Source organism: Heteronotia binoei, chromosome 1, assembly GCF_032191835.1.
Source record: "Heteronotia binoei isolate CCM8104 ecotype False Entrance Well chromosome 1, APGP_CSIRO_Hbin_v1, whole genome shotgun sequence".
Classification (NCBI taxonomy): domain Eukaryota; kingdom Metazoa; phylum Chordata; class Lepidosauria; order Squamata; family Gekkonidae; genus Heteronotia; species Heteronotia binoei.
In genome coordinates, this window is record NC_083223.1 from 120227266 (window position 1) to 120251526 (window position 24261).

The window sequence follows — 24261 nt, forward strand, 5'->3', positions numbered from 1 at the left end:
TCCTTATAGCTCTGTGAGGGAAAGAACTAAAGACTTGTTTGTTTGCTTTTAAAATGAAATTTGGGGATTCACAGAACCTGTTCGACTTATCCGGGGGAGGGGGTTGGTAGAAAAAGCACAGCAGGAATTTATTAACATATTAGGCCACACACCCTGATGTCACCATTGTTCCACATAGGGCTTTTTAATAGAAAAAGCCCAGCAGGGATTCATTTGCATATTAGGCCATACCCCTTAACACCAAGCCAGCTGAAACTGTGTTCCTGTGCGTTCCTGCTCAAAAAAAGCCCTGGATGTATCATTATTGATATTTTGGCACTGTTTAAAAAATAGTAAAAGTAACTACTTTTCTTCAGTGGGGACTGATTTGAAGATGATGACAAAAAGTGGGCTGGAGGCACATGGCAGTGGGTGGGACAAAGAAATGAGTGAAACATTATGCACAAGGAAAAAGACATATCAAAAGTGGCTTTCAGGGGGGGAAGATCAGGTAAAAGAGGTCTCAAAAGAAACAGGGGAGTGGGGGGACAAAATACTGAAGTGAAAACTAAAGGCACAAAAATGTATGCAGAAATCAGGGAATAAACTGAAGCAGTATGGGGCCACAACCGACCCCCCCCAAAAAAAAAAACACACACACACACACACACACAAGAAAAAGTTATATGGTAAGATGCTTTCATCCTAATATACAGAACAAGTAGACTTGGGCACCCCTTGTTTTCTGTGTTGTGTTTCTCATGCTCTTAACTTTCAAACACATTTCAAGGAGCAGACCAGCTATATGCACAATTCAGGGGAATAGAAGCTGAGAGGGAGAGCACAGTGGTGTGGGGAAGCAATTGAAATTGTCATTCACATCCCTGAGCATTAGGGATAGGATCCACTGCTGTTATCATGCAAGTTTCTCTTTTTCACAGGAAGGAAGACAGGCAACTAACTGGCCAAGACTCAGACAAGGGAATACCAGCTGCCATCAAGAGCTGAGCAAGATCCAGCTCCTCAGCCTCTCTCTCTCTTATGTGTGCAATTAAACTATCTGCTTGATTTGCAATGTAGCCACTTTTGTTAGTCACATTGAGGAGGGCTCTGACCACGAAAAGTGAAATATAAATTCTCCAAACAAATAAGCAATGTATTCCAAAAAACAAGGGCATTTAATAATGTCATATCTACAGATATGTTGCAGCACATCTAAATGCTTATCTGTGATGAGATAAAATGTTTCCATTGGTACATTTCAGTGTTTTATAGTAATTGTTTTTGATTCTGTGAAAAATTCATAGGAGTCCTTTGCCCCCTCTCTACCTATACCTGAGTCTTTTGTGCCACCAAAGGGCAAATTTAAATCCCTGATAAGCCAACAGTTGGTCCACACCAATCCACACTGGAGTCTCTTAGCAACACGATGTACGCGCCCCACGTTACTTGACCAGACAGTGGCTGCCAGGCCATATTTGACCCCATTAGCTCTCATAATTACTTCCTCTTCAGAGTCAAACACAGTGACACAGGTCACAGGACCAAAGATCTCATCTTGCATGCAACATGAGTTATCTTCAATTTCAGCAATGACTGTTGGAAGCATGAAATAACCATTCTGATTTCTAGGATGAAGAACCAAGAGATCCTTTCCCTCACCACACAGGATCTTAGCTCCTTCTTCCTGAGCTTTTTTGATATAATTCTTTACCTAAAAGGAACAAAAAGGTATTCTTTAGAAAGGCCCATTTCTGATTGTCATACCAGATATATAGGCATACATGGAACTATTGTCCAGTTACAGTATTTCTAGAGATTACAGATACTTAAAAAATCTTGAGAATGAATATTAATCACTGCAAGAAAAATCTTAGGCCCCTAAAAATGTGATGCTAGTAGTTGAGAACTTGAAATCTTTTTTCCTACTCAACTGACAATATATTTGAAAGGCAAGGTGAAAAACCAGCATTTCTAATTTAAGCTTCTTGTCACTTGTGCCAAATGTACATTGCAGTGCCCAGTTTTAACAGATACCACAGGGTTCAAATATGTTAAAGCATACTAGCATAGGATGCAATGTGAGGAAAATGCCTTGGCCCCTGTGTCCTACTTGTTTGGCCCAGGAAAACTGCTTGTTTACTGTGTGATCCAAGATGCTGGACTAGATGAACCACTGGTATGATCTAGCAGGTTCTACTTATGTTCTAATATTTCTGTTCTAACTTATGAAGTCCTATCCCTTATACCAGGCAAACTATGGCTGTAATTTGAAAAAACCTTCTGCCTATGTTCTAGGGGTTTTTTTTAACCTGCTGGCAAAGAGGCCCAATGATTAACAGCTCCGCATGATTTTTTAAAAGAGTTTTATGGCAGCATAATTATTAATAGATTTATTATGGCACAAGCTTTCAAGGAATTATTATGGCACATCATTTATTATAGCATGGCCAACTTCAGCACATTGCTGTACGGGCCCTATTTTTTTTAAAAAAAAAATTGTCACTCCCATGTATATATATTTCATGAATTGAGCATACATTGCATGTACCTGATGAAGTGGGTACTCTATGGCATAAGAGTATACACCATAATAAATTCACTAGTCTTTAAGAAGTCAAAATACCTTTTTCATTAATTTTCAGCTGTTATAGACTAACAGAGCTACCGGTTTAGAATTGCTGTCCCATGTAATGGTATTTGAGCGCAAGTGGTTTGTTTTTACCTTTGCTAAATGTTCTTTACTTATCAGTGCTCCAACATCAGTTGTAGGATCCAAAGGGCTTCCAACCTTCCACTTTTTGACAGCCTCCACAAACCTTTTCAAAAACTCTGAGTAAATGGTCCGCTGAACAAAGATTCTGCTTGTGCACAGACATATTTCACCCTGAGAGAGTGAAAAAAAGAAGCAGAGATCACAGTGTTATGGATGATTATTACTGAAAATTGCCAGAACTATTCCTACCAACTCATGGAACACAGTAGTGTGAAAGCATAACTTGATTGAAAACTTTATTGATTCTCACAGAGAGAAGTATTTCTCTCAGATCTCACGAGCAGAAAGAAAGCAAGGGCAAGAACTAAGAGTTGGGGGAAAGTGAGCAAGTAATAGAGTTGGGATAAGGTAAGACATGGCTTTTTTATCAGGAATGTACAGAAACGATGTTCCAGCTGGCTTGGCATCAGGGGTGTGGCCTAATATGCAAATGAGTTCCTGCTGGGCTTTTTCTACGAAAAATCCCTTTGTGAAACAATGGTTATATCAGGAGGTGTGGCCTAATATGCAAATGAGTTCCTGCTGGGCTTCTTCTACTAAAAAAGCCCTGAGGTAAAATGTAAAATTACTCCATCAGATTCACATCTCAAATGCCTTACTGCCTGGTGCCAAACAAGGCTCTCCTTTTCTTTAAGTCATGTATAACCAATCTTTGTCGTTGACTCAAGGCAGATTACAGTATGTAGAAAAATAATTCAGGTAAGTGTGAATTCTCAATTCCCTTATTTGCTAAAGGAATGAGAAATCTGAGAAGGCATTTATGAGAAGAAGGGTAAGGAAGCAGAAGCACTTCACACTGCAAATACCCCTCCAGCATCCAAAGTAACAGTATGCACATGGCTTGGAAAATCCTAACAATTTCCTCATAAGATCTTAGGTTTTGCCTTAGTCTCCTCATTTATCTTACAAAGTTTCCTCTTCATCCCCCATCAACTGCTCCACACAAAGAAGTCCATCATGTGATGACTGCCATCTCACATGAAACAGGCACCACAGACCAAACATCCCATCACCATGAACAACGTTTTCAACAAGAACAGTTGAGGCAGTTGCTTGCAAGGCAATGAATGGGAAGTAATGGTGTATGAAGTGATGCAACACATGTTTGAAACATAACCCAAAGACAGAAAAGGTGTAACCCTACAGTGATGAGAAGGGACATTATTGGAGCGTGACAAATTGAAAGCTGTTGTGCTGGAACTCCAAAACAATGGCTGAATACTGAAGAGTTGTGACAATTGTTGTTCTTCAGAAACTGGGTATGATCACCCACTTGAGAATTGCATTTGCTGCATAACCAACTGAAGAGAGATGTCACCATTAGTCCGTTTGAAACTAGCACATAAAATTTGGCCAGTGAACTAATGAGTGCCATTACTACCCTTTAAGTTCTCTAAAGACTCATAATGCCTAACTTCTGCATATGCATGGCCTATATATCAGGAGGCCAGGTGGCTACAGGGAGCTGCTAGGCACAAGTAAAGAAGGGGTATCTACTCTTGTTGAAGGTTTCATAAAACATGAGCTGCACGAAATCACAATGTCATTTACAGAACACCTTGGTGACGTTTCCTGATCCAAAAATTGGATGACTGCTGCTTTCAGACAATTTACAAAAGCTTGCTCATGCAACTGAAATGAAGTAATCAGTTCTTCAGCCATGACAAATTCTAAAGCTTGTAACTTTGGATCCTTAATTACACATTCTAAAGCTTGTGTAACTTTGAGACCTTAATTTGGATCCTATGCCTTATTTTCATTTGTATTCTTCATGCATTACAGAGACAGTCCTCAGCTGCTAAAGTGCTTCCCTTGTTTGCACTTCTACTTATGGGCTTTTTTTGAGCAGGAACGCATGACCAATGTGCTCCAAGGAGCTGTTAAATGCCTAGCACTGGAGGAAATGTGCTCCAAAGAAGAGGACTGCTCCACCCTGGATAAAAAAGAACACAAACAGAAACAAAATTCAGGATCCAAGGCCCTATTTCATTTGCAGTTCAGAGTGCTTCTTCACTCATAGAGTAATTAAGTTGTGAGATTCAATATCTCTGGATGTAGTGATGGCCACTAGCATAGACTAGCTTGAAATGGGATATTAAGATGAATTAATGGAGGATAGCCAAGTTGTCTAAAGGGAATCTCTAGACACAGAGACAGTAAACCTCTAAATACCAGAGCAAGGAGACAAGATATGGGGAAGGGCTTTTATTTATTAAAATATTTCTGTCTCACCTTTCGTCACAGCAGGTCACAAAACACAATTTAAAATATGTAGAATAAATTAAACTCAAAATAACTCCCCCCTCCCTGCAAAAGATACCTGTGGTCTATATTACATTAAAAGCTCTGACAAATAAAATGGACTCCCAGTGCCTCATAAAAGTTACTAGAGGACTCAACAAGTATTTCAGATGCACAGTGCTAATATAGCAACTGAATCACAATATAGAAGATGTAGTATAACCATGCATAAGGCAATACTGGCACATATATAAGAGAGGTTGCCAGCACGCATATATTATGGACTGAGGAGAATTCTCTGAACACTGAGAAATCTCAGAAAGAACCAAACACCAAATCACTTACTAAACAGTATCCACATTAAGTCGACACCATGTTGGATGGACTTTGAGCCAATCCTGCCTTATAAAACTACCTTTCACATACTTCAGCTTCACAATCAAAGTCTTAAACTGGGAGTTGCCCATTGCCACATACCTGATTAGCAAAGCTAGATCTTACAGTGTCAAGAATGCATTCATCCAAACTGGCATCCTCAAATATGATGGCTGGATTCTTGCCTCCAAGCTCCAATGAGAGCTTCTTGCAAAATGGAGCACTCCTTTCAATGATGCGCTGACCAGTAAGTGTGCTTCCAGTGAAGGAAATCAGTGGCACCTTAGGATGGGAGACTAGAGCATCCCCAGCTTTGGAGCCATGCCCAAATATAATGTTCACAACACCTGGAGGGAATCCTTATAATCACAAATATAGAAAATGTTAAGGAAACAGCATCTGGTCCTAGGAAAGAAGGAGCAGTTTCATTCCCTGGCAGAGTAACCCGAAGGAAGAAGGCCCACCTCCTCAGAGTCTGACACCATTCCATTGTTGAGTGTTAAAGTCAATGTCCTAGATCTGGGGTAGGAAAGATTTATCTCATTACTGTCATGGAGTGATGAGGCAAATGGGGCAATCATGTTGGGAACTGATCAAGGATGACAGAAGCAGGTGGTGATGGGGGAAAGGTGTGATACAGACAGCTTTAAAGTAGAAAGATGTAAGCACTCTTAAGGTAACCTCTGCAATCTCTAAATAAGGCAACGTCTTCCTGTAAAGTAATACCAACTAACTAATAAGCACAGTTTGAGCTTTTGTGTGCAAGCACACTTTGTCAGATACATGAAAGCTTATATTGTGAATAAAACATTGTTGGTCTTAAAGGTGCCACTGGACTCAAACTTTGTTCTTCTGCTTTAGATCAACATGGCTACCCCACCTTAATAAACATTGGTTACATCTATATACTATTAGCCACCTGTGGCTGTCATCAGCAGATAGCTAAATATGCAGACTGGGGCTGTGTGGAGGCTATACAGATATTTCTGCAATCCAGGGAGTTCCTAGGCTTGCAGAAAAATCTGATTTTAAAAAAAAATACAAGGGAGTTTATAAGTAAAGTAGAAGTAACATGCTTACTTCTATTGCACGCATTGTCATCAGTAACAGGAAAAGAAATGTTGCCACCATAGTTGCTAATGGGGGGTGGGGGTGAGGTGGGATCCTTTAGGGGCCAGAAGCAGTGCAGGGTTCACCAGCATCATTACTGTGGGGAAGAAGCAACTGTGAACCTGGTGGCTGGGAGCCACATAGGCCTCACTGCCACCATTGACAGCAGGGAGGAAAAGCCTTAGCAAGCCTAGCAGATGGAAGCCACACGGGGCTCACTGCCATTGATTGGGAGGAACCTTATTAGTCTCAGTGAGCCAGAGCCATGCAGGGCTTCCCACCCTTTAAGGGGGAAAGAGCCTTAGAAGACCTGGGAGTTGTGCAACACTCTCCAGCATGGTCATTGGGGGGTGGGGACCTGGGCCCAGCAGCAACAATGGAGGGGAATAAAAGTTGGAGGCGTCAAGGATCTTCTTCCCTTGATTGTGATTGCACACAGCAGCAGTAGTGCTGGGGGGAGGAGAGAGGAAGCCAGGTCTATAAGCAAGAGTAGTTGTGTAGATGGGGGGAAGCCGCAGCAAGCTTGCAGTAGCTGCATTGATTGGTGGGGAAACTGACCCAGCAGCAGGTGCTAAAAGCTGTGATGGGGAAGTGGTGATGGGGGAGAGAAGCTGTGGTGGGGCAAAGCTGGGGGCTGCACTGGGCTGCCGGAGATCTTGGCAACAGTGGGGTGCCTTAATGGCCCTGGAGATGACAGCAGCTCCATTACTGGAGGCTGGGAGACACTCAGGGCCCAAGAAGGGTTGTGGTAATTTGCCAGCAGTTTAAATATTGTTCCATTGTCACATTTTAACAGATTGTTTTGCATTAAAATATACAATATCCCCATGCAAAGATTTGTCCGCCTTTTCATTTCAGGGTTACCTGCTTTGTCTAGAAGCTTGCACATCATCCAAGCAGTGACCGATGTCATTTCACTGGGCTTGGCGATGACAGTGTTTCCACACATGAGAGCTGGGGCAATTTTCCATGTCAGCAAGTAAAGTGGCAGATTCCAAGGACTAATTAAGCCAGCTGAAGAAGGAAGGAAATGAAGCAGGCCCAAAACGTTCAGCAAGTTTGTTCAGACAAGGAGTATTGGCCCAAAGTTCAGATTCCCCTGACATCCAGCCAAAAGAGATTCACACTTTCTGGAAGAAACACTTCTGTTGCTTTTCTTTACTCTGTATCCCAATGATAGCTACAGACAAGGAACCATACTAAACTGCTACCCTACCTCGGAAATATTCATTTATATAGACTTTCCATGCATATATACTTTTGTGAAATGGGCATAATTTATTTCCTTAATCACTTACAGCGTGGTTTATTATGATTAGCATTAAGATATTTCGTGTGAAAAAATCACTCTCAAAGGAGGAAGGAATTTTCTCTCTGGAGAGCTGCAACTTAGATGAAAGAATAAAATACATGTGCACTCCCCAAGACAATGTTCTACCAAAAAATTGGAGCCACCTGTGCCTCTAATTTTTAAAAGGGAAACAAAATAATCACAGACCTGTCTTACTGCATGAGGTTTGATCCTAACTGGGGGATCTGAACCCAATTCCAAGCCCAGCACTTTACCCTACAGATCCCACTATAACTGCCTTTTTTTGTTTTTTTTGCCATAAAGGCTCAGTTGATTCACAGGAATCAGATAGGGTTTTCAAGGCACAAGGCATTCAGAGGTGGTTTCCCATTGCCTTCCTCCATGCCAAGACCCTGGTATTCCTTGGAGGTCTCTCAACCAAATACCAGCCTTAGCTTCTGAGATCTGACGAGATTGGGCTAGCCTGGGCTATCCAGAAATAAGGCATTCCTTTACTCCACTTCTCCTCCCACCCCAATTCATTTTGTTAACAATGCAGGCAATAGTGATTGATTTAAAGTTTGCTTACAGACTTCTGGATCTTCTCTGCTGGGAATGTGGGACAACTGCAATTAAGAGGGCTTATAGCTGATTTTTGCTTGTAAAGCTTTACTCTAGTTTTGAACTTGTGTTGGAGGGTGTATATTCTGGATAAATTTCAGCTAGTACATTAGTAAAAACAACATGTCAAAAACTGGATTTTGCTTCCAATATTTGCATTATTAGAAATATAAACATGAAAATAATGAAACTGAGTCATTGTACATTATATTTTTCTGAATAAAACTGAAACAATATTTTTAAAAACCTATGAAAGTGCTAACTGGCTTCTCTTATGTTTTTATAAATATGGAGCAGAGGTCCATCAGTGGCTATTAGCCACAGTATTTGTGTGTGTGTGTGTGTGTGTATTTTGGCCACTGTGTGATACAGTGTTGGATGGGCCATTGGCCTGATCCAATATGGCTTCTCTTATGTTCTTAACTTCCTTGCTGATAGCCTGAAAGTCAAAGCGGCAAATGATATGGAAAAACAATGTATCTTCCAGAGGAGCAAGCTCTTCCCCTTGTGCCATTTGCCCGATAGATATGTCTTCCCCTCTAGAACAAATTTTGAGTCCAGTGGCACCTTTAAGATCAACAAAAGTTTATTCAAGGTATGAGCTTTCACGTGCAGGCACACTTCCTCGATTACATCCATTTTTCTGAGGTATGTATCTGAGGAAGTGGGCATGCACAAAAAAGCTCATACTTTAAACAAACTTTTGTTGGTCTTAAAGGTGCCACTGGACTCAAAATTTGTTCTGGCTGCCCACCTAGATCTATCTCCTCCCACAACAATTACCATTAGCAGCAGCAGGAAGCAAATGAAAATGCATGTAATGTACCCAGCTTCTTTCCCTTCTGTGGTTAACAACAGGTTGCAGCCTCTAATTTCTAACAAGAAAATGGAAGGGAAGATAAAGGGTTATCCTTCCTCCCAGTGCCCCAGTCGAAGTGACTCTTCCTGTAGCTGTGTGTTCACATTAAAGGAAAAGTCAGACAATTCAGTAATGAATAATGTCACATATATTTTCCTCTTCTTTGATACTTCGACACGGATTTTTCTGAATCCTTAGGATTAAACTATGCAAGACCTTCTTAAAAAACAAGTTAGGTCCAGACCTGGCTCGCATGTCCACTGTGAGGAACATTACTTTAAAGTCTGTAGGGGCACAGTTCAACTAGGGCCTGTGGCACTTGAGAGAATTCGTGCCCCACCCATGCACTATTTACTCAAAAAAACTTGGAAAACAAGACCCAACTTGTTAAAAATGAACTTCTGCAGTTTGGCCTCTAGACAAGGTAAATTAGACTGAGAGTGAGTGGCCCCACATCATCTAGTATCCATCATGGCTAAGTGGGGATGTGAACCCTGATATCCCCAGTGCCAGTCCAACACTAACCACTACATCACTAATTGCTCTAACAATTATGTGAAAGATTGTTCTTTAGAGAGAAAAGTGGGGAAAATGGTGATTCTTGTAATAACCTCCTAGGATTAGTGGAACATTTAATTCTGTTTGGGAATAGTATATGAATTTTATATATAAAAGTCTATCAACTAAAATATTGTATTTATTTACTTCATTTAAACACAACTCTTTCCCCAATGGGAACCCAAAGCAATTTATATTGTTCTTCTCTCCTCCTCCATTTTATCCACACAGCAACCCTGTAAGAGACTTGTCCAAGGTCACCCAGCAAGTTTTCTTGGCAAGAGGGGAATTCCAACCTGATCATCCAGATCCTACTTTGAAGCAAACCACTATAGCAAAATTCATAGCAATTTTACCTGAGGAAGTGAGATCAATAATACGCAGAGGCAGGCAATGACAAACCATCTCTGACCATCTCTTGCTTTGATAACCTTATGGGGTCACCATAAACAGGGATTGTTTTGTAGAAAAATAGGTGGTAGAGCTCATCCAGGAATTGTTATGCAGCTGTACCTACTATTCAAGGGATTGTTATGCAGCTGTACCTACTATTCAATGGACAAGGTGGGAAGAAGGAGGTAGAACTGTCAGAAAGATTCAGGAGCTGTGCTCCTGTGAGCTCCCGCTCAATCTGAGGTAGGGTTGCCAATCCCCAGGTGGGGGCAGGGGATTTCCCAGTTTAGAGGCCCTCCCCCCACTTCAGGGTTGTCAGAAAGCGGGGGGAAGGGAGGGAAATGTCTGCTGGGAACTCTTTTATTCCCTAGGGAGATTTATTCCCATAGAAAATAATGGAGAATTGATCTGCGGGTATCTGGGGCTCTGGGGGGGGCTGTTTTTTGAGGTAGAGGCACCAAATTTTCAGTATAGCATCTAGTGCCTCTCCCCAAAATATCCCCCAAGTTTCAAAAAGATTGGACCAGGGGGTCCAATTCTATGAACCCCGAAAGAAGGTGCCCCTATCCTTCATTATTTCCTATGGAAGAAAGGCATTGAAAAGGTGTGCCCTCCCTTTAAATGTGATGGCCAGAACTCCCTTTGGAGTTCAATTATGCTTGTCACAGCCTTGCTCTTGGCTCCACCCCTAATGTCTCCTGGCTCCACCCCCAAAATCCCCAGATATTTCTTAAATTGGACTTGGCAACCCTAATCTGAGGCCTGACCATAAGTCAACTGTGACTTGATGGCGGGAAATAAATAATAAAATAAATCAACTCATGCCGTGCTTTGGTTCTGCAGATAACTTGAATAGAAGAAGAAGAAGAAGAAGAAGAAGAAGAAGAAGAAGAAGAAGAAGAAGATATTGGATTTATATCCCGCCCTCCACTCCGAAGAGTCTCAGAGCGGCTCACAATCTCCTTTACCTTCCTCCCCCACAACAAACACCCTGTGAGGTGGGTGGGGCTTGAGAGGGCTCTCACAGCAGCTGCCCTTTCAAGGACAACCTCTGCCAGAGCTATGGCTGACCCAAGGCCATGCTAGCAGGTGCAAGTGGAGGAGTGGGGAATCAAACCCGGTTCTCCCAGATAAGAGTCCGCACACTTAACCACTACACCAAACTGGCTCATGTGGGATCTCTTCTTGATAGTTTTGTATTTTTGAAGATGATTTGTATTTTTGAAGATGTATCACAGCTTTTAAAGTTTTTCTCAATGATAATTGTATTGTTGGTAAATCATGAACAAGAAATGTGCAACTGCTTGTTAAGCAAAAGATCATAACAATGCATAGGAATACTCTAAAAATGGTAATTCAGTGTGGTTGAAGCAATCTCCTTAATACTATGATAGATCCTATCCTACCACTCCACTCAGCAAAGTTCATTTATTTATATATTCCTCGCCTTTTCTTTTGGCTCAAATTTAAAGCCTTTCTCAAGTTGAAGTAACTCTTCCATTGCAGGAAGCCTACTCAGGATTCACCCCCAAAACAGTTTGTGTATTTGCTATGGTATAGTGTTCAGCTAGAAATAGACAAATAATATGTTGGGGCCAAATAACAGATCTGACCTTTTGCTCTGTTTTCACTGAAATTCAGCTGCAGAGGAGAGGCTATCAAAGTCTTCAGAGCAACAGAGCCAGGACGAGCTGTTAACAGTTTTTTTCTGTGCCATTTTCCTGATCAGTTACCCACCTACCCACCTCTGCCATTGCTGTTTGCCCCAGGCCAGGGGAATAGAGAGAATGCAAAAACCTACATGAACTGCCAGGAGAGGTTCGACTGAAAACTATGAAGAAATAATAAAGAGAAAGCAGAAAAGATGCTGTGATGAAAAATCATGTGAAGCAGCAAGTAATGCTATCTGTAGAAGGTAAGTTCTGAGATGACTTTTTTCACTTGGACAGACAACCTTGTCAGTATATTGAATTACCATTTTAATTTGCTTTCAACAGTGGTAATTTTAGAAACCATGAGTGAGCAGAACATTTTCAAAAACATGTTAACTTTTCTTGCATGTACCAAATGATTGCTATATTACAGAATTTTAAAACATTTTATGAATTTTGTATGTCCAGAGGAAAAGAAGATATTTAGAGGCATTAAATATTGTGAACATAATTACCAAATATAATCAAACCCCTGCATCAGTGTCTCCTGTTAGTCAAATTCTAATAAGCTGCAATAAATAACATCTGTAAGGAGATCATATCATCTGGCTACCCTTGTCAATTGACAGTAGACTAAGGAAAAGTATTACTGGTGAATTTGCTGCTAAATCAGTCTGGAAAATTATCATAATATGAAAGTCTCTCCATGCATTCCAATGAACTCACATAGGGTGAGGAAAGAACTTGCCACCTTCACCCCTCTGCATAATCAGTGGGTGTACCTAGAATGCACTCTGAAAGGAACTCGACTATTACTGGATTCATTTTTGCTTATGAAAACTTTCAATACTTGACCTGTTTCTCAGTAAACTTACACATTACTACTGACACCCCCCTTGCTGGTTGTTCTAACTGGAGGGTGGGGGGGAGATCCAGTTGGATAGGTAGCTGGTAGTCTGAAGCAGCAAAATAAAACAGAATCAAGATTTGAAAAGAGCCAGTACAACTGGACCCAGGCAGGGAGTGTTCATGTAGAGAGGTCAAGTGCTTTATTGCTGGAATAAAACAGGGTTGCACTTACTGATGTTCATTTAGGGGTCTTTTGTGCAAGCATACATGGGATTGCATGATTGCAAGCCAACCATGGAGAGGACCTTCCAAGCTTTGCTGAAGAAGCTTCTAGGATCTGGAGTACTCCCCCCTCCCTTCTGGCTGTAGAGATCCCTTTTTCTGCCCAAAGAGTCACATGACAGATGCAGAGCAAGCACTCCCTCAGTTCACTTCACTGCCCACAGCAGGGAAAGGAGAGAGGGGTGTGTGCCTGCACAAAAGACCACTCAATGAACAGCAGTCACAGGTAAGTGAACCCTGTTTTCATCTTTGTGGCTTCTGTGTAGTCCTACATGGGAGAATAGCAAGCTCACCTGCCCTAGGAGGAGAGTGTGGGCTGATCACCAGAAAATTGCTTGCAACACTGCTTTTCCCACTGCAGTTTCACCTCTGGAGTCCATATCCATTGAATAGTGTTTGGTGAACACAGAAGGAGTGGACCACATCACTGCCTTGCAGACATCCTCCAGGGCGAGTTTAGGACAGAAGGTTGCCAAAGATGCCTGGGCCTTTGTCAAGTGAGCTTTCAGGAGTACAGGACAAAGAGTCTTAGGGCGTTTTCGCACTGACCTTAATCGGCAGCGACGTCCCTCTTCACCGCGCAGGATCTGCGTGGATTTCGCACCAATTGCTGCGGAGCACCCGGAAGAGCCGCAAAGTCCCGTGGCTTTTGCGGCACAAATGGAAACTGGGTTTTGGCGGTTTCCATTTGCGCTGCAAAAGCCGCGGGACTTTGCCGCTCTTCCGCGCAGATCCTGCACGGTGAAGAGGGACGTCGCTACCGATTAAGGTCAGTGCGAAAACGCCCTCAGCCTACAAGAATATGCTGTTCTTATTGCAGAGACCACCCAGTGAGAGAGACTGTGATGATGCAGCTCTCCCTTTATTTGGTCCTCTGAAGCATATGAATATGTTTCTGTCTCTCCTGAACTCTTGTGTTTTGTTTTGTTTTTTAAAGAATGTCCTCCTTGCATCTAGTGTGTATAGTGTTTGTTGTCATAATGACATTGGGGGTGGAAGTGTAATATCCTGATTGAGGTGGAATTGCAAGACCACTTTGAGAAAAAATGCTGCACTAGGTCTGAGAACTACCTTGACTAAGTGGAATTTAATAAAAGGAGGGTTGCAGAGCAGAACCTGTAGTTCACTCACCCTCCTAGCAGAAGTGATCACTACCAGAAAGGCAGTTTTGCACAAGACAAAAGACAAAAGACAAGTCAGCAACGGCCATGGGTTCAAAAGATTTATACATCACTTTTGCAAGGACTAAAATCTAAAGAAAAACTCCATTGTAGAACTGGAAGTATAATAGGTGGGAAAATATTAAATATCCCTTTGAGACATTTTTTGGACTCTGGGGCAGAGAAAAATTGAATACCCCTTGACCCCAGTCGCATGTGTACCTGCACAGAAGCCACAAAGATTAAACTACTGTTGTTAAAGATCATGAAGGTACCTTCTCAAACCTTGCATGACAAAGACTTGACTTTGTATTTTAAAGCACACCATGACACCTAGTGGTGCATTGTGGAATTCCCTAAACAGCAATTGAGTTTTATAGGTAAAGTATGTGATTGTTTATGGTGTGTCTAATTGCCAGTAATTAAAAAAATAAGAAGGAAATTATATTCATTTCTGTGAGATGACCTGGATAACCCAGGCTAGCCTGATCTCTTCAGATTTTGGAAGCTAAGCAGGGTCTCTCTTGGATGGGAGACCACCAAGGAAGTCTAGGGTCACTACACAGAGGGAGGTGATTGCAAACCATCTCTGAATGTCTCTTGCCTTGAAAACTCTATGGCAGAGATGTCACTCATTTGTTATGAGGGCCGGATCTGACATAAATGAGACCTGGTCAGGCTGGGCCATGTTGGGTCCGGCCATGTGTGTACCTATTTAAGATTAGGTAGCAGAGACATAAACTTTATAAGGGACACAGACAAACGCAATTAAATACTTCTGTAAAAATGTAAAATAAAACATGCTTAAAACATTAGCAGTCATTGGTCTTAAAAGGTACTTTCTTTGTATTTCTCCTGTGGGATCCAGGGAACTGGCCAAAGGAAGCTCTAGCTCTTTCCCTCCCTCTCCAGGGGACCAGGAGGGAGGGAGCCTCAGCCAGAAGAAGGAAGAGAGGCTTGGCTCAGTAGCTCTTCTGTGTGATTGAGAGAGCCTGGCAAAGCAAGGTCTGCCCCCCCTTCCTCCCCAAGGGAGCAACCTCAGCCAATGGAGAAAATAGAGGCTTTTCTCTGTAGCTCCTGTGCAATTGAGCAAGCCTGGCCAAGCAAGCAGTTATGCAGAAGGAAGTGCAGAGAGAGAAAAGAAAGCAGATGACAACCAGTTGCTTGGGGGCCTGATAGGAGCCCTCTGGGGGCCTAATTCAGCCCCCGGGTCACATGTTTGACATCCCTGTTCTATGGAGTCACCATAATTCAGCTATGACTTGTCAGCACTTTCTATCACTATTCTGTGAGATGTCCAGCTATGTATCGGAACGCTGTCTACTTGTTATTTTGTGAGCTTATCTGAAATATTTAGTGATGACTGGAATTGATGTTATTATAGTCATAGGCAAATTCTTCCTTAGGCAAAGGGAGTCTACTACTCTAGGGAGCAATTTGAGGGCATTATTGAAAGACTACAAATGGACAGCTATTTAATTAAACACTTTAATAGCAGCTGAAGCATCATTGGATGTTGCATCTCAGATGCTGATATGTGGCTTGGCACCAGAACATAAACTAGTCACCAGTGCATAAACTTTCTGGACAGACAATGGAAATTTTGAATTGTGGCCTAGACAACAGTGATTTGAAAAACGATGAGATCTTGCAGCAATGGCCAAATTAAACATTTTCAATATTAGAAAGAAATCAAGGTCAATGAAAATTTTAGGCAAGCTTTTTAGTAACTTACAGCCATCACTGTAGGGTTATTGCTATTCTTCACTTCTCTAGCCTGGATAGCCCAGGCTAGCCTGATCTTGTCAGATCTCAGAAGCTAAGCAGGGTTGGCCTTGGCAAGTACTTGGATGGGAGACCTCCAAGGAATACCAGGAATGTGACACAGAGGCAGTGGCAAACCATCTCTGAACATCTCTTGCCTTGAAAACCCCATGGCTGCAACTTGATGGCAAAATAGTAGTAGTAGTCATAGTTCTGGAGTGCCTTACAATGCTAAACTGAAATTCAATTCAACTCAATAGCAATAAAAAGGAAACTTCAGTCTATCTAAATAAAATATCCTCCCAAGTAGATATTAATTCTGTCCCCTAATAAACTAAATGATCTTGGAAAGACCTTACCAATTCCCACTGGTGTTCTTGCAGTGTAATGCATGCAATCCATATAGTCCATCTGTGTACTCTCTGTTGTCTGGTGAAGAATGGAAGATGAAAAAAAACGGAAGTTGTATATTGCTCGGGGGATGTCCACCATTCTAGCAAATGTAATCGTTTTCCCTGAAACAGACATTTGGCAAGCATCACTGAACTCTTACAATGATTATTACAATACTTTGGGTAGGTACAAGTTATCAAAAATTCTAACTCTTGAATGACATTTTAAAGTTTTCTTACAAATGAACAAAGATAATGGCACAGTTCTTGCAGATATTACACAGAAAAGGGGGAGGGGGTGGTCTAAAATATTCAATAACCAGGTCAAAGAACAAACAGAAAGTAATAGCTGCCCAAGGTTATGGGTGTAGGAACTAGGGGCGCTGGGCACAAACATTTTAGTGCACTGGCATAAATCATTGCATGGTTTGTGCTTTGGTTACTGGCAACTGCTTACCTCTGTAACTTCCCATTCTTTAAAGCATCTCTAAGAAACACTTTAGACCCCTTTAAAAAACTTTGCCTGCCATTCCCTTCACTCACTTTGCCTGCCATTCCCTTCACTTACTTCATTCTATACTCCATCTACCCCCTCCAATCTACCTTAATGGCTGCCATACCAAGCCACATTTGTCTCCAGAGACATTGGTAGACCTCTAATCAGCTCTTAATCTGAGAAATCAAGATGAGCAATTGTTGTACTGAGCTTCAGTACTTCAACAATTTAGTCTGATTTCCTCACTTATTTTGCATCCTAGGTCACACGGCCAATATCCAAGCCAAAGTGTTTAGTTCTGTTCACCACTGCCCAAGACAGTCTTTTGCCTTTACCTTGATCTTTCGATTCTGCTTGTGCAAAGGACTCCAGATCTTCTTCAATGAGGTCTGCCAACTTGCTCATTATTTTTGACCTGTCTTGAGGACTTTTGGCAGACCACCCTGGGAAGGCATTTTGGGCAGCTCTGACTGCAGCCTCCACCTTGAAAAGACAATTAACTAATACAGTTAATGTGGTGTTAAAGCACCACTTATTTAATTTATATGTAGAGTACATCACATGGAATGCTGGCCTGGATAAAGCACAAACTGGAATTAAGATTGCCGGGAAAAACATCAACAACCTCAGATATACAGATGACATTACTCTAATGGCAGAAAGTGAAGAAGACCTAAAGAATCTCTTGTTGAGGGTGAAAGAGGAGAGCACAAAAGTAGGCTTGAAACGCAACATCAAAAAAACTAAGATCATGGCATATGGCCCCATCACTCCTTGGCAAATAGAAGGGGAAGACATGGAAGTAGTGACAGACATCACATTCCTGCAGATGGTGACTGTAGCCATGAAATTAAAAGACGTTTGCTCATTGGGAGGACAGCTACGGCAAACCTAGGCAGTATAATAAAAAGAACATAAGAGAGGCCATGTTGGATCAGGGCAATGGCCCATCCAGTCCAACACTCTGTGTCACATAGTGGCCCCCCCAAAAAAGGAGGTTCACAAGTGGGGCTAGAAGCCCTTCCACTTTGCCCCCCCCCCAAACACCAAGAATACAGAGCATCACTGCCCCAGACAGTTCCAATAATATGCTGTGGCTAATAGCCACTGATGGACCTCTGCTCCATATTTTTATCCGAACCCCTCTTGAAGCTGGCTGTGCTTGTAGCCTCCACCATGTCCTGTGGCAGTGAATTCCACATGTTAATCACCCTTTGAGTGAAGAAGTACTTCCTTTTATCCATTCTAACCCTACTGCTCAGCAATTTCATTGAATGCCCACAAGTTCTTGTATTGTGAGAAAGGGAGAAAAGTACTTCTTTCTCTACTTTCTCCATCCCATGCATAATCTTGTAAACCTCTATCATGTCACCCCGCAGCCGATGTTTCTCCAAGCTAAAGAGCCCTGAGTGTCTTAACATTTCTTCATAGAGAAAGTGTTCCAAACCTTTAATCATCCCAGTTGCCCTTTTCTGGACTCTTTCCAATGCTATAATATCCTTTTTGAGGTGCGGTGACCAGAATTGTACACTGTATTCCAAATGAGACCACACCATCGATTTATACAGGGGTATTATGATACTGGCTGATTTGTTTTCAATTCCCTTCCTAATAATTCCCAGCATGATGTTGGCCTTTTTTATTGCAATCACACACTGTCTTGACATTTTCAGTGAGTTATCTACAACGACCCCAAGATCTCTCTCTTGGTCAGTCACTGCCAGTTCACACCCCATCAACTTGTATTTGTGGCTAGGATTTTTGGCCCCAATGTGCATTACTTTGCACTTGGCCACATTGAACCTCATCTGCCACGTTGATGCCCACTCACTCAGCCTCAACAGATCCCTTTGGAGTGCCTCACAATCCTTTCTGGTTCTCACCAACACTAGGTGGCAGTGTTGAGTTGCTATTCCCTCTTCCCCGCACAGGACTGTCAACTTTATTTTAATTATGACACCTTCAGAAGGATATTAAAAGGCATTTCTTTATTGCAGAATGTTAGGTTAAACATCAAGAAATAACTGGGCAAACCCTTTGGCAGTAAGACAACCAAAATATCATACAACATCTTAAGAGACTTCTGTTTTTCACATTCTGCTCAGGACAAGCTTCATTTCAGCACAAGTTTTATAATAATTTATAAGAATAGTTCAAAAGCCATCCTGAAAGGGAAATAACAAGATTCTTACTGGAGAGAAGCTTGTATGCCAGGACCAGCCTTATGTCAGGCACTAGTTAACACTTTGCAGAGGTCGCCACTTTACTACAGTAGGAAGTCAATGAGAAAGAAGCCCTGCCTTGGGGTGAGGCAACTGTTTCCCCTGTTAACATCCAAGACAAGACAAGAGACACTGATGCTAGAAAGCAGCAAAAAAATGATGGGAAAGAGGAGGCGGACCAATTAGATGTCCAGTGGCCTCAGATACAAGCCTATGAGAATGGAGAGCAAGAAACATTGGGAGAATGGAAGAAACCTGCTCAGAACCAGTACCGAGACCAGGGAGGCCTACTGATTTACAGACCATAGAGCAGTGGGAGGTGGGGAGTGCATGCACTGTCACTAGAAATACCTGGAATACAAATATCTAAGGGAAATAGCCTCATTTACATATTTCATTTTGCAGGATTAGTCCTCACTTCCAGACAGTGTTCCCGCTCAGCTGAGTTTGAGTGAGTTTGCTCACAGATTTTTAGCCTTCAGCTCACACATTTTTGTCTTAGCTCAGGAAGGATGATCCCAGAGCGCAATCATTTATGTAGTAGCTCATAGCTTTCATGCCAGTAGCTCACAGCTTTAATCCCAGTAGCTCACAAAGTAGAATTTTTGCTCAGAAAACTGCAGTTTAGAGGGAACATGGCTTCCAGAGGAAATTTTGTCTCTCCCTGTGGCAATGGCAGGTGAGTTACCCAGAGCAGGAATGAGCAAGAAACAAAGACATGGGTAGGATACTAAGTCCGGTTAGGGGTAAGGAACACAACTCTTTAGAAAGAGCAATCGCTCCCAAATGCCAGAATTTTTAAAAAGAAGTAGGCATATGTTACCAGTCACCTATAAAGCCTTTCCCCCCATGAAATAATTAGAGCCAGAAATAGTATTCTCATGGAGAATTCCACCCTCACCCTTCCATGAAGGGCTCACCACTATGGATGCAGGGGTTTCTCTGGGCTTAGTCCTTCACTGCTGTAGGCAGGGGCTCTTCATGGCTTGTGATCCAGGACCAGAGTGCTCAAGTGTTTCAATAGGAGGAGACTCTCCACCAGGACTTTTTTTGAGCAGGAATGCACAGGAACATGGTTCTGGCTGGCTTGGTGTCAGGGGGTGTGGCCTAACATGTAAATGAGTTCCTGCTTTTAAAAAAGCCCTGTGTGAAACAATGGTGATATCAGGGTGTGGCCTAATATGCAAATGAGTTCCTGCTGGGCTTTTTCTACAAAAAAAGCCCTGCTCTCCACATTAGGGTTACACATTCTTGCAACCAAACTTATTCAGCAAATAGACATACAACCAGAGGATAGGGCGGGGGGACTAGTCACTCTTTGTCTAGAAAAGATGTCCTTGATGTTCGTGAAAGTAAATCTTGTAGCAAATAACAAAAAGCACAGCTTCAAAAATCAGAAGCTGGCAGTCTCTGGGAAGCAACTCACAGATTCCCTGAAAACCTGAGGGATGTTTCTGGTAGCTCTGGAAAGCAACGGATAATGGGTTGCATAGACCTTGTTTAATTTTAACAGAAGTTGCAACAATGCACTTAGAACAACAATGATATAACTGATACATATACCAAAACAAAAATTTCTTTTTTCCCTGCAACTTAATATTTTCAATTGTAAGCTGCTTTGGACCAGAATCTTTTGAGAAAGCATGAATAGCTATAAATGGCATACGGCTGGATCTAGATTTCCACTAGGGGAAGGGGAAGCAATTTAATTGACCCCCCCCCCTTACACTGCAGACCTCCAGAGTCTCCTCATGCTTTCCTGAAGGGCCTTCATACCCCAGGGGCAGCATTTCTGGGACTCTCTCAGGCTACAGCAGGACAGGGGAGGTGAGAAAGCCCTGTTCTACTACCACAAATCCTTTCAGTCAGTGGAAATTACCAATGGATTCAACATATGATCATATTGACAAAAATCTTTGCAATTATACATTTAGCAACGATCATAGGAACCTACTGCTTATTGGGAAAGACCTGACAGACAAAAGTCAGCAAGCGTTGTGTGTGTGTGTGTGTGTGTGTGTTTGGCCTTTATGTTCTATTTGAAAAACAGTAGGTCAGGAGTGTCAAACTCATTTCTTTTAAGGGCCAAATCTGACATAAATGAGACCTTGTCGGGCCGGGCCTTATTGGACCGGGCCGTATGTGTACCTGTTTTAAGATTTGCTGTTCAGTTGCACAGTCGAGTCCAACTCTTTGCAACCCTGTGGACAAAGGCATGCTAGGCCCTCCTGTCTTCCACCATCCTCTGAAGTCTGCTCAAATTCGTGTTAGGTATATATTTAAGATTAGGTTTTAAAAAACCCTTAATACATGATTAAAACATTAGCACTCATTGGTCTTAAAGGTGCTTTCTTTGTATCTCTCCCATGGGATCCAGGGAACTGGGCAAAGAAAGCTCTTTCCTTTCTTCCCCAGGGGCCCAGGAAGCGGAGGAGCCTCAGCCAATAGAAGGAAGAGAGGCTTGGTTCAGTAGCTGTGCTGTGCGACTGAGAGAGCCTGGCAAAGCAAGCTCTCCCTCCCTCCTTACTGCCAAGGAAGGAGTCTCAGCCAATGGAGAAAATAGAGGTTTTGCTCTGTAGCTCCTGTGTGATTGAGCAAGCCTTGCAAAGCAAGCTGTTATGCAGAAGGAAGCAGATGACAGCCAATTTTGGGGGGGCCTGATAGGAGCCCTCTGAGGGCCTGATTCAGCCCCCGGGCCACATGTTTGACACCCCTGCAGTAGGTGGAGTAAAAGAAACTGCTATGCAATCTTAGTGATTTTTGTCCACCTGTCTCAATATTCTATAGTTATATACAGAATAACCTGTTTGCATTCATATCTGAGGAGGAGCAGGATCCTTTTCCTATGAAAACTTGCTATGGCTAGACTAATCATATGGCTCAATTGAATTGTAGTTAGAGAGACATCTTTCATTTTAAATATCTTTCACTTTCTCTACAAAAGGGAGGCCTTTGCACTTGTTTTTCTTGCGACGGATTCTGGACCTCTCAGGCTTCTCCTTCATCAAGTAGCTCAAAGACCTTTGTGCCTGTTGTTCCTCTGAAATGCAGGTTTCCCTAAAGATGTATGTATGTAGCGGCTAACCTTCAGGCAACAAGCACAACTTCAGTAGAACTAGTTATACTTCAACTATCACTTATCTATGCCTGGTAAATATTTGATCAACTAATGCTAAAGGTTACTGAGGAAGTTCCAAAAATTACGTGGCTAGTTTTTGAAACATCCTCACTTACGTTCAGATGATTTAAAATAGAAATTACTCTTGAATAGATGTTTTTTAAATAAAGAAATTAGGCACAAAATTGCCTCCAGTATATCTGGAAATGCATGCCTTCTCATCTTGCTTTGATATGGGATTAAATACTAAATACTCTACTAGAATAGTAGATGCAGCTGCGATGCCCCTCTTGGGAACATATCGCTTGCCACCAATTCAGCTGGATGTTTCTAAAGATAATAAATACCTTGAATATCAAGAGCACGTCTATCCGGGGACTAGAGATCTCGGACATTACTGCAGATCCAGGGCTTTCCTTCACAAAGTTACAGGTAACTTTGGTTTCAGTATTTTAAGGCTTTAGACCAGGAGCCACAACAATTGCCACTATTTGCCATAAGAATTTTTCCAGACTAATACAAAACATAAAACCATTGAAATATTGTTTTAAAAAAAAAAATGGTTAAAACATTTTAAGAGGAAACAGAATGCTAATCTTAGGTTTTCAAACAATAATTAACATGCTTTATGGCTATTTCCAAAACATTGTTGCCTTGTAATCGTGTTAACAAGCAGTAAAATTTAATCAGTGCAGCAACTCACCTCTTCTTTGCCACTATCTGGTACCTTACAATACACTTCTCCTATGGAGGGGTCATAGGAATCTAAAAAAGAAGCACAAGGAACAAACTGGCCATCTATATAGTTCTCCAAAACCAGATGAGCTTTTGAGCTGGCCATTGGAAGCAGTTTGTGTTACCCAAATGCTCTCGTGGAACCTTCTTGCAGACCTGTCTATTGACATGGGTAAGCTGGAACTCCTCCCTCCTCGTAAAACTTCATTAACTGGATCCAAGTGTGGGAGGTTTTCTAGTATTTGTGGCAAACAGGCTATGTAAAGGACCTTCAGTGAAGCTGATCATAGGAATTTTTATCTGCAATAAAAATGACAATTAGGACTGGCCTTTTTATTGGAAAATATGTTGGTGGAAACTTCAGGTCTCCCAGGGGCTTCATTCCATGATTACGTCTGTTCTGTAACCCGCCCCCCCTCCCCCTCCATGCCTTTTGGCAAAATGCTCTTGATTACACCAGATGGTATGTAGGGTAGCCATATTTTGTTGGGGGCTATATTGGATACAAGTTAGAAGCAGCTAAGACAATCAAATAAATGAAGCACCTGTACATTTGTGTATTCTAACACTACGTCTCATTATTTTACCAAAGTCACAAAATAATGGTTTTCAGTTTCTTGTCCAGAATTATTTCATAATTCCTATCCAGATAAAGTAGTTGGAATTTTTTTTTCATGTGCATCCCTAATGGATCACTTCTTGCACTCATTAACAGAAGGGACTATAAGATTTTCAAAAATGATCCAATACAATCTAAATTGGTGCAAAGTCCCTACGCCACATTTTTGTCATTTGAGCTCTCACAGCTGAATGCCTCTCTCCAACAAGCTATATAGAATTATTTCATTCACAAAGCAGTGTGTATACCAACAGAAAAATCTCTTAGAGTTTTACTATAGTCTCCAAAATTTGTCAGAGCTTTTAAGGGACAATACCCTGCTTAAGGTCACACTGCAACTTACCAGCAAATAACTTGCTCAGACTACTTAATTCTAAAAAAGAAATTGATGGCTTGTAATGCAAAGCAGGACAGTCAGCACAGTGTAGTGGTTATAGCACTGAAGCAGGTTCTGGGAAACTCAGGTTCAAACCCCCTGTCAACGGTGACTTTGGGCCAGTCACACACACTCAGCCTAACCTACTTTGCAGGGTCGTTGTGAGGATAAAACAGGAAGGGAGAATATTATAAGACTTTTGAGTCTCCACTGGGGACAAAAGTAATGTGTAAATGTAAAAAATGAACTGTTTCAAGTAACTGAAAGGTTTAGCAATAGGATATTTGGGAGCTCCAGTATATTGGACCATTAAATCTTAAAAATTCTTATTATACTTCTTGTCATTTGCTACACAGATATTTTACTGAGTGCATAATTGGCTATTTACTACTC

General features: G+C 41.8%; 1 protein-coding gene across 2 annotated transcripts; it reads right to left on the reverse strand.

The window, feature by feature from the left end:
- Positions 1-1138: 1138 nt before the first annotated feature.
- ALDH8A1 (aldehyde dehydrogenase 8 family member A1) lies at positions 1139-23092 on the reverse strand. 2 transcript variants are annotated; one of them, XM_060239775.1, is made up of 7 exons: positions 22842-23092; positions 17134-17281; positions 16270-16425; positions 7346-7495; positions 5474-5730; positions 2705-2866; positions 1139-1693 (listed from the first exon to the last, which is right to left on the reverse strand). In XM_060239775.1, exons 1-7 carry the CDS (start codon positions 22977-22979, stop codon positions 1241-1243), a joined length of 1464 nt encoding a protein of 487 aa, XP_060095758.1. In that variant the 5' UTR covers positions 22980-23092; the 3' UTR covers positions 1139-1240. The 2 variants fall into 2 exon arrangements, with proteins under 2 accessions (XP_060095758.1, XP_060095766.1); XM_060239783.1 differs by having other exon boundaries at positions 5474-5718; positions 22842-23049.
- Between the last annotated feature and the right edge of the window lie 1169 nt (positions 23093-24261).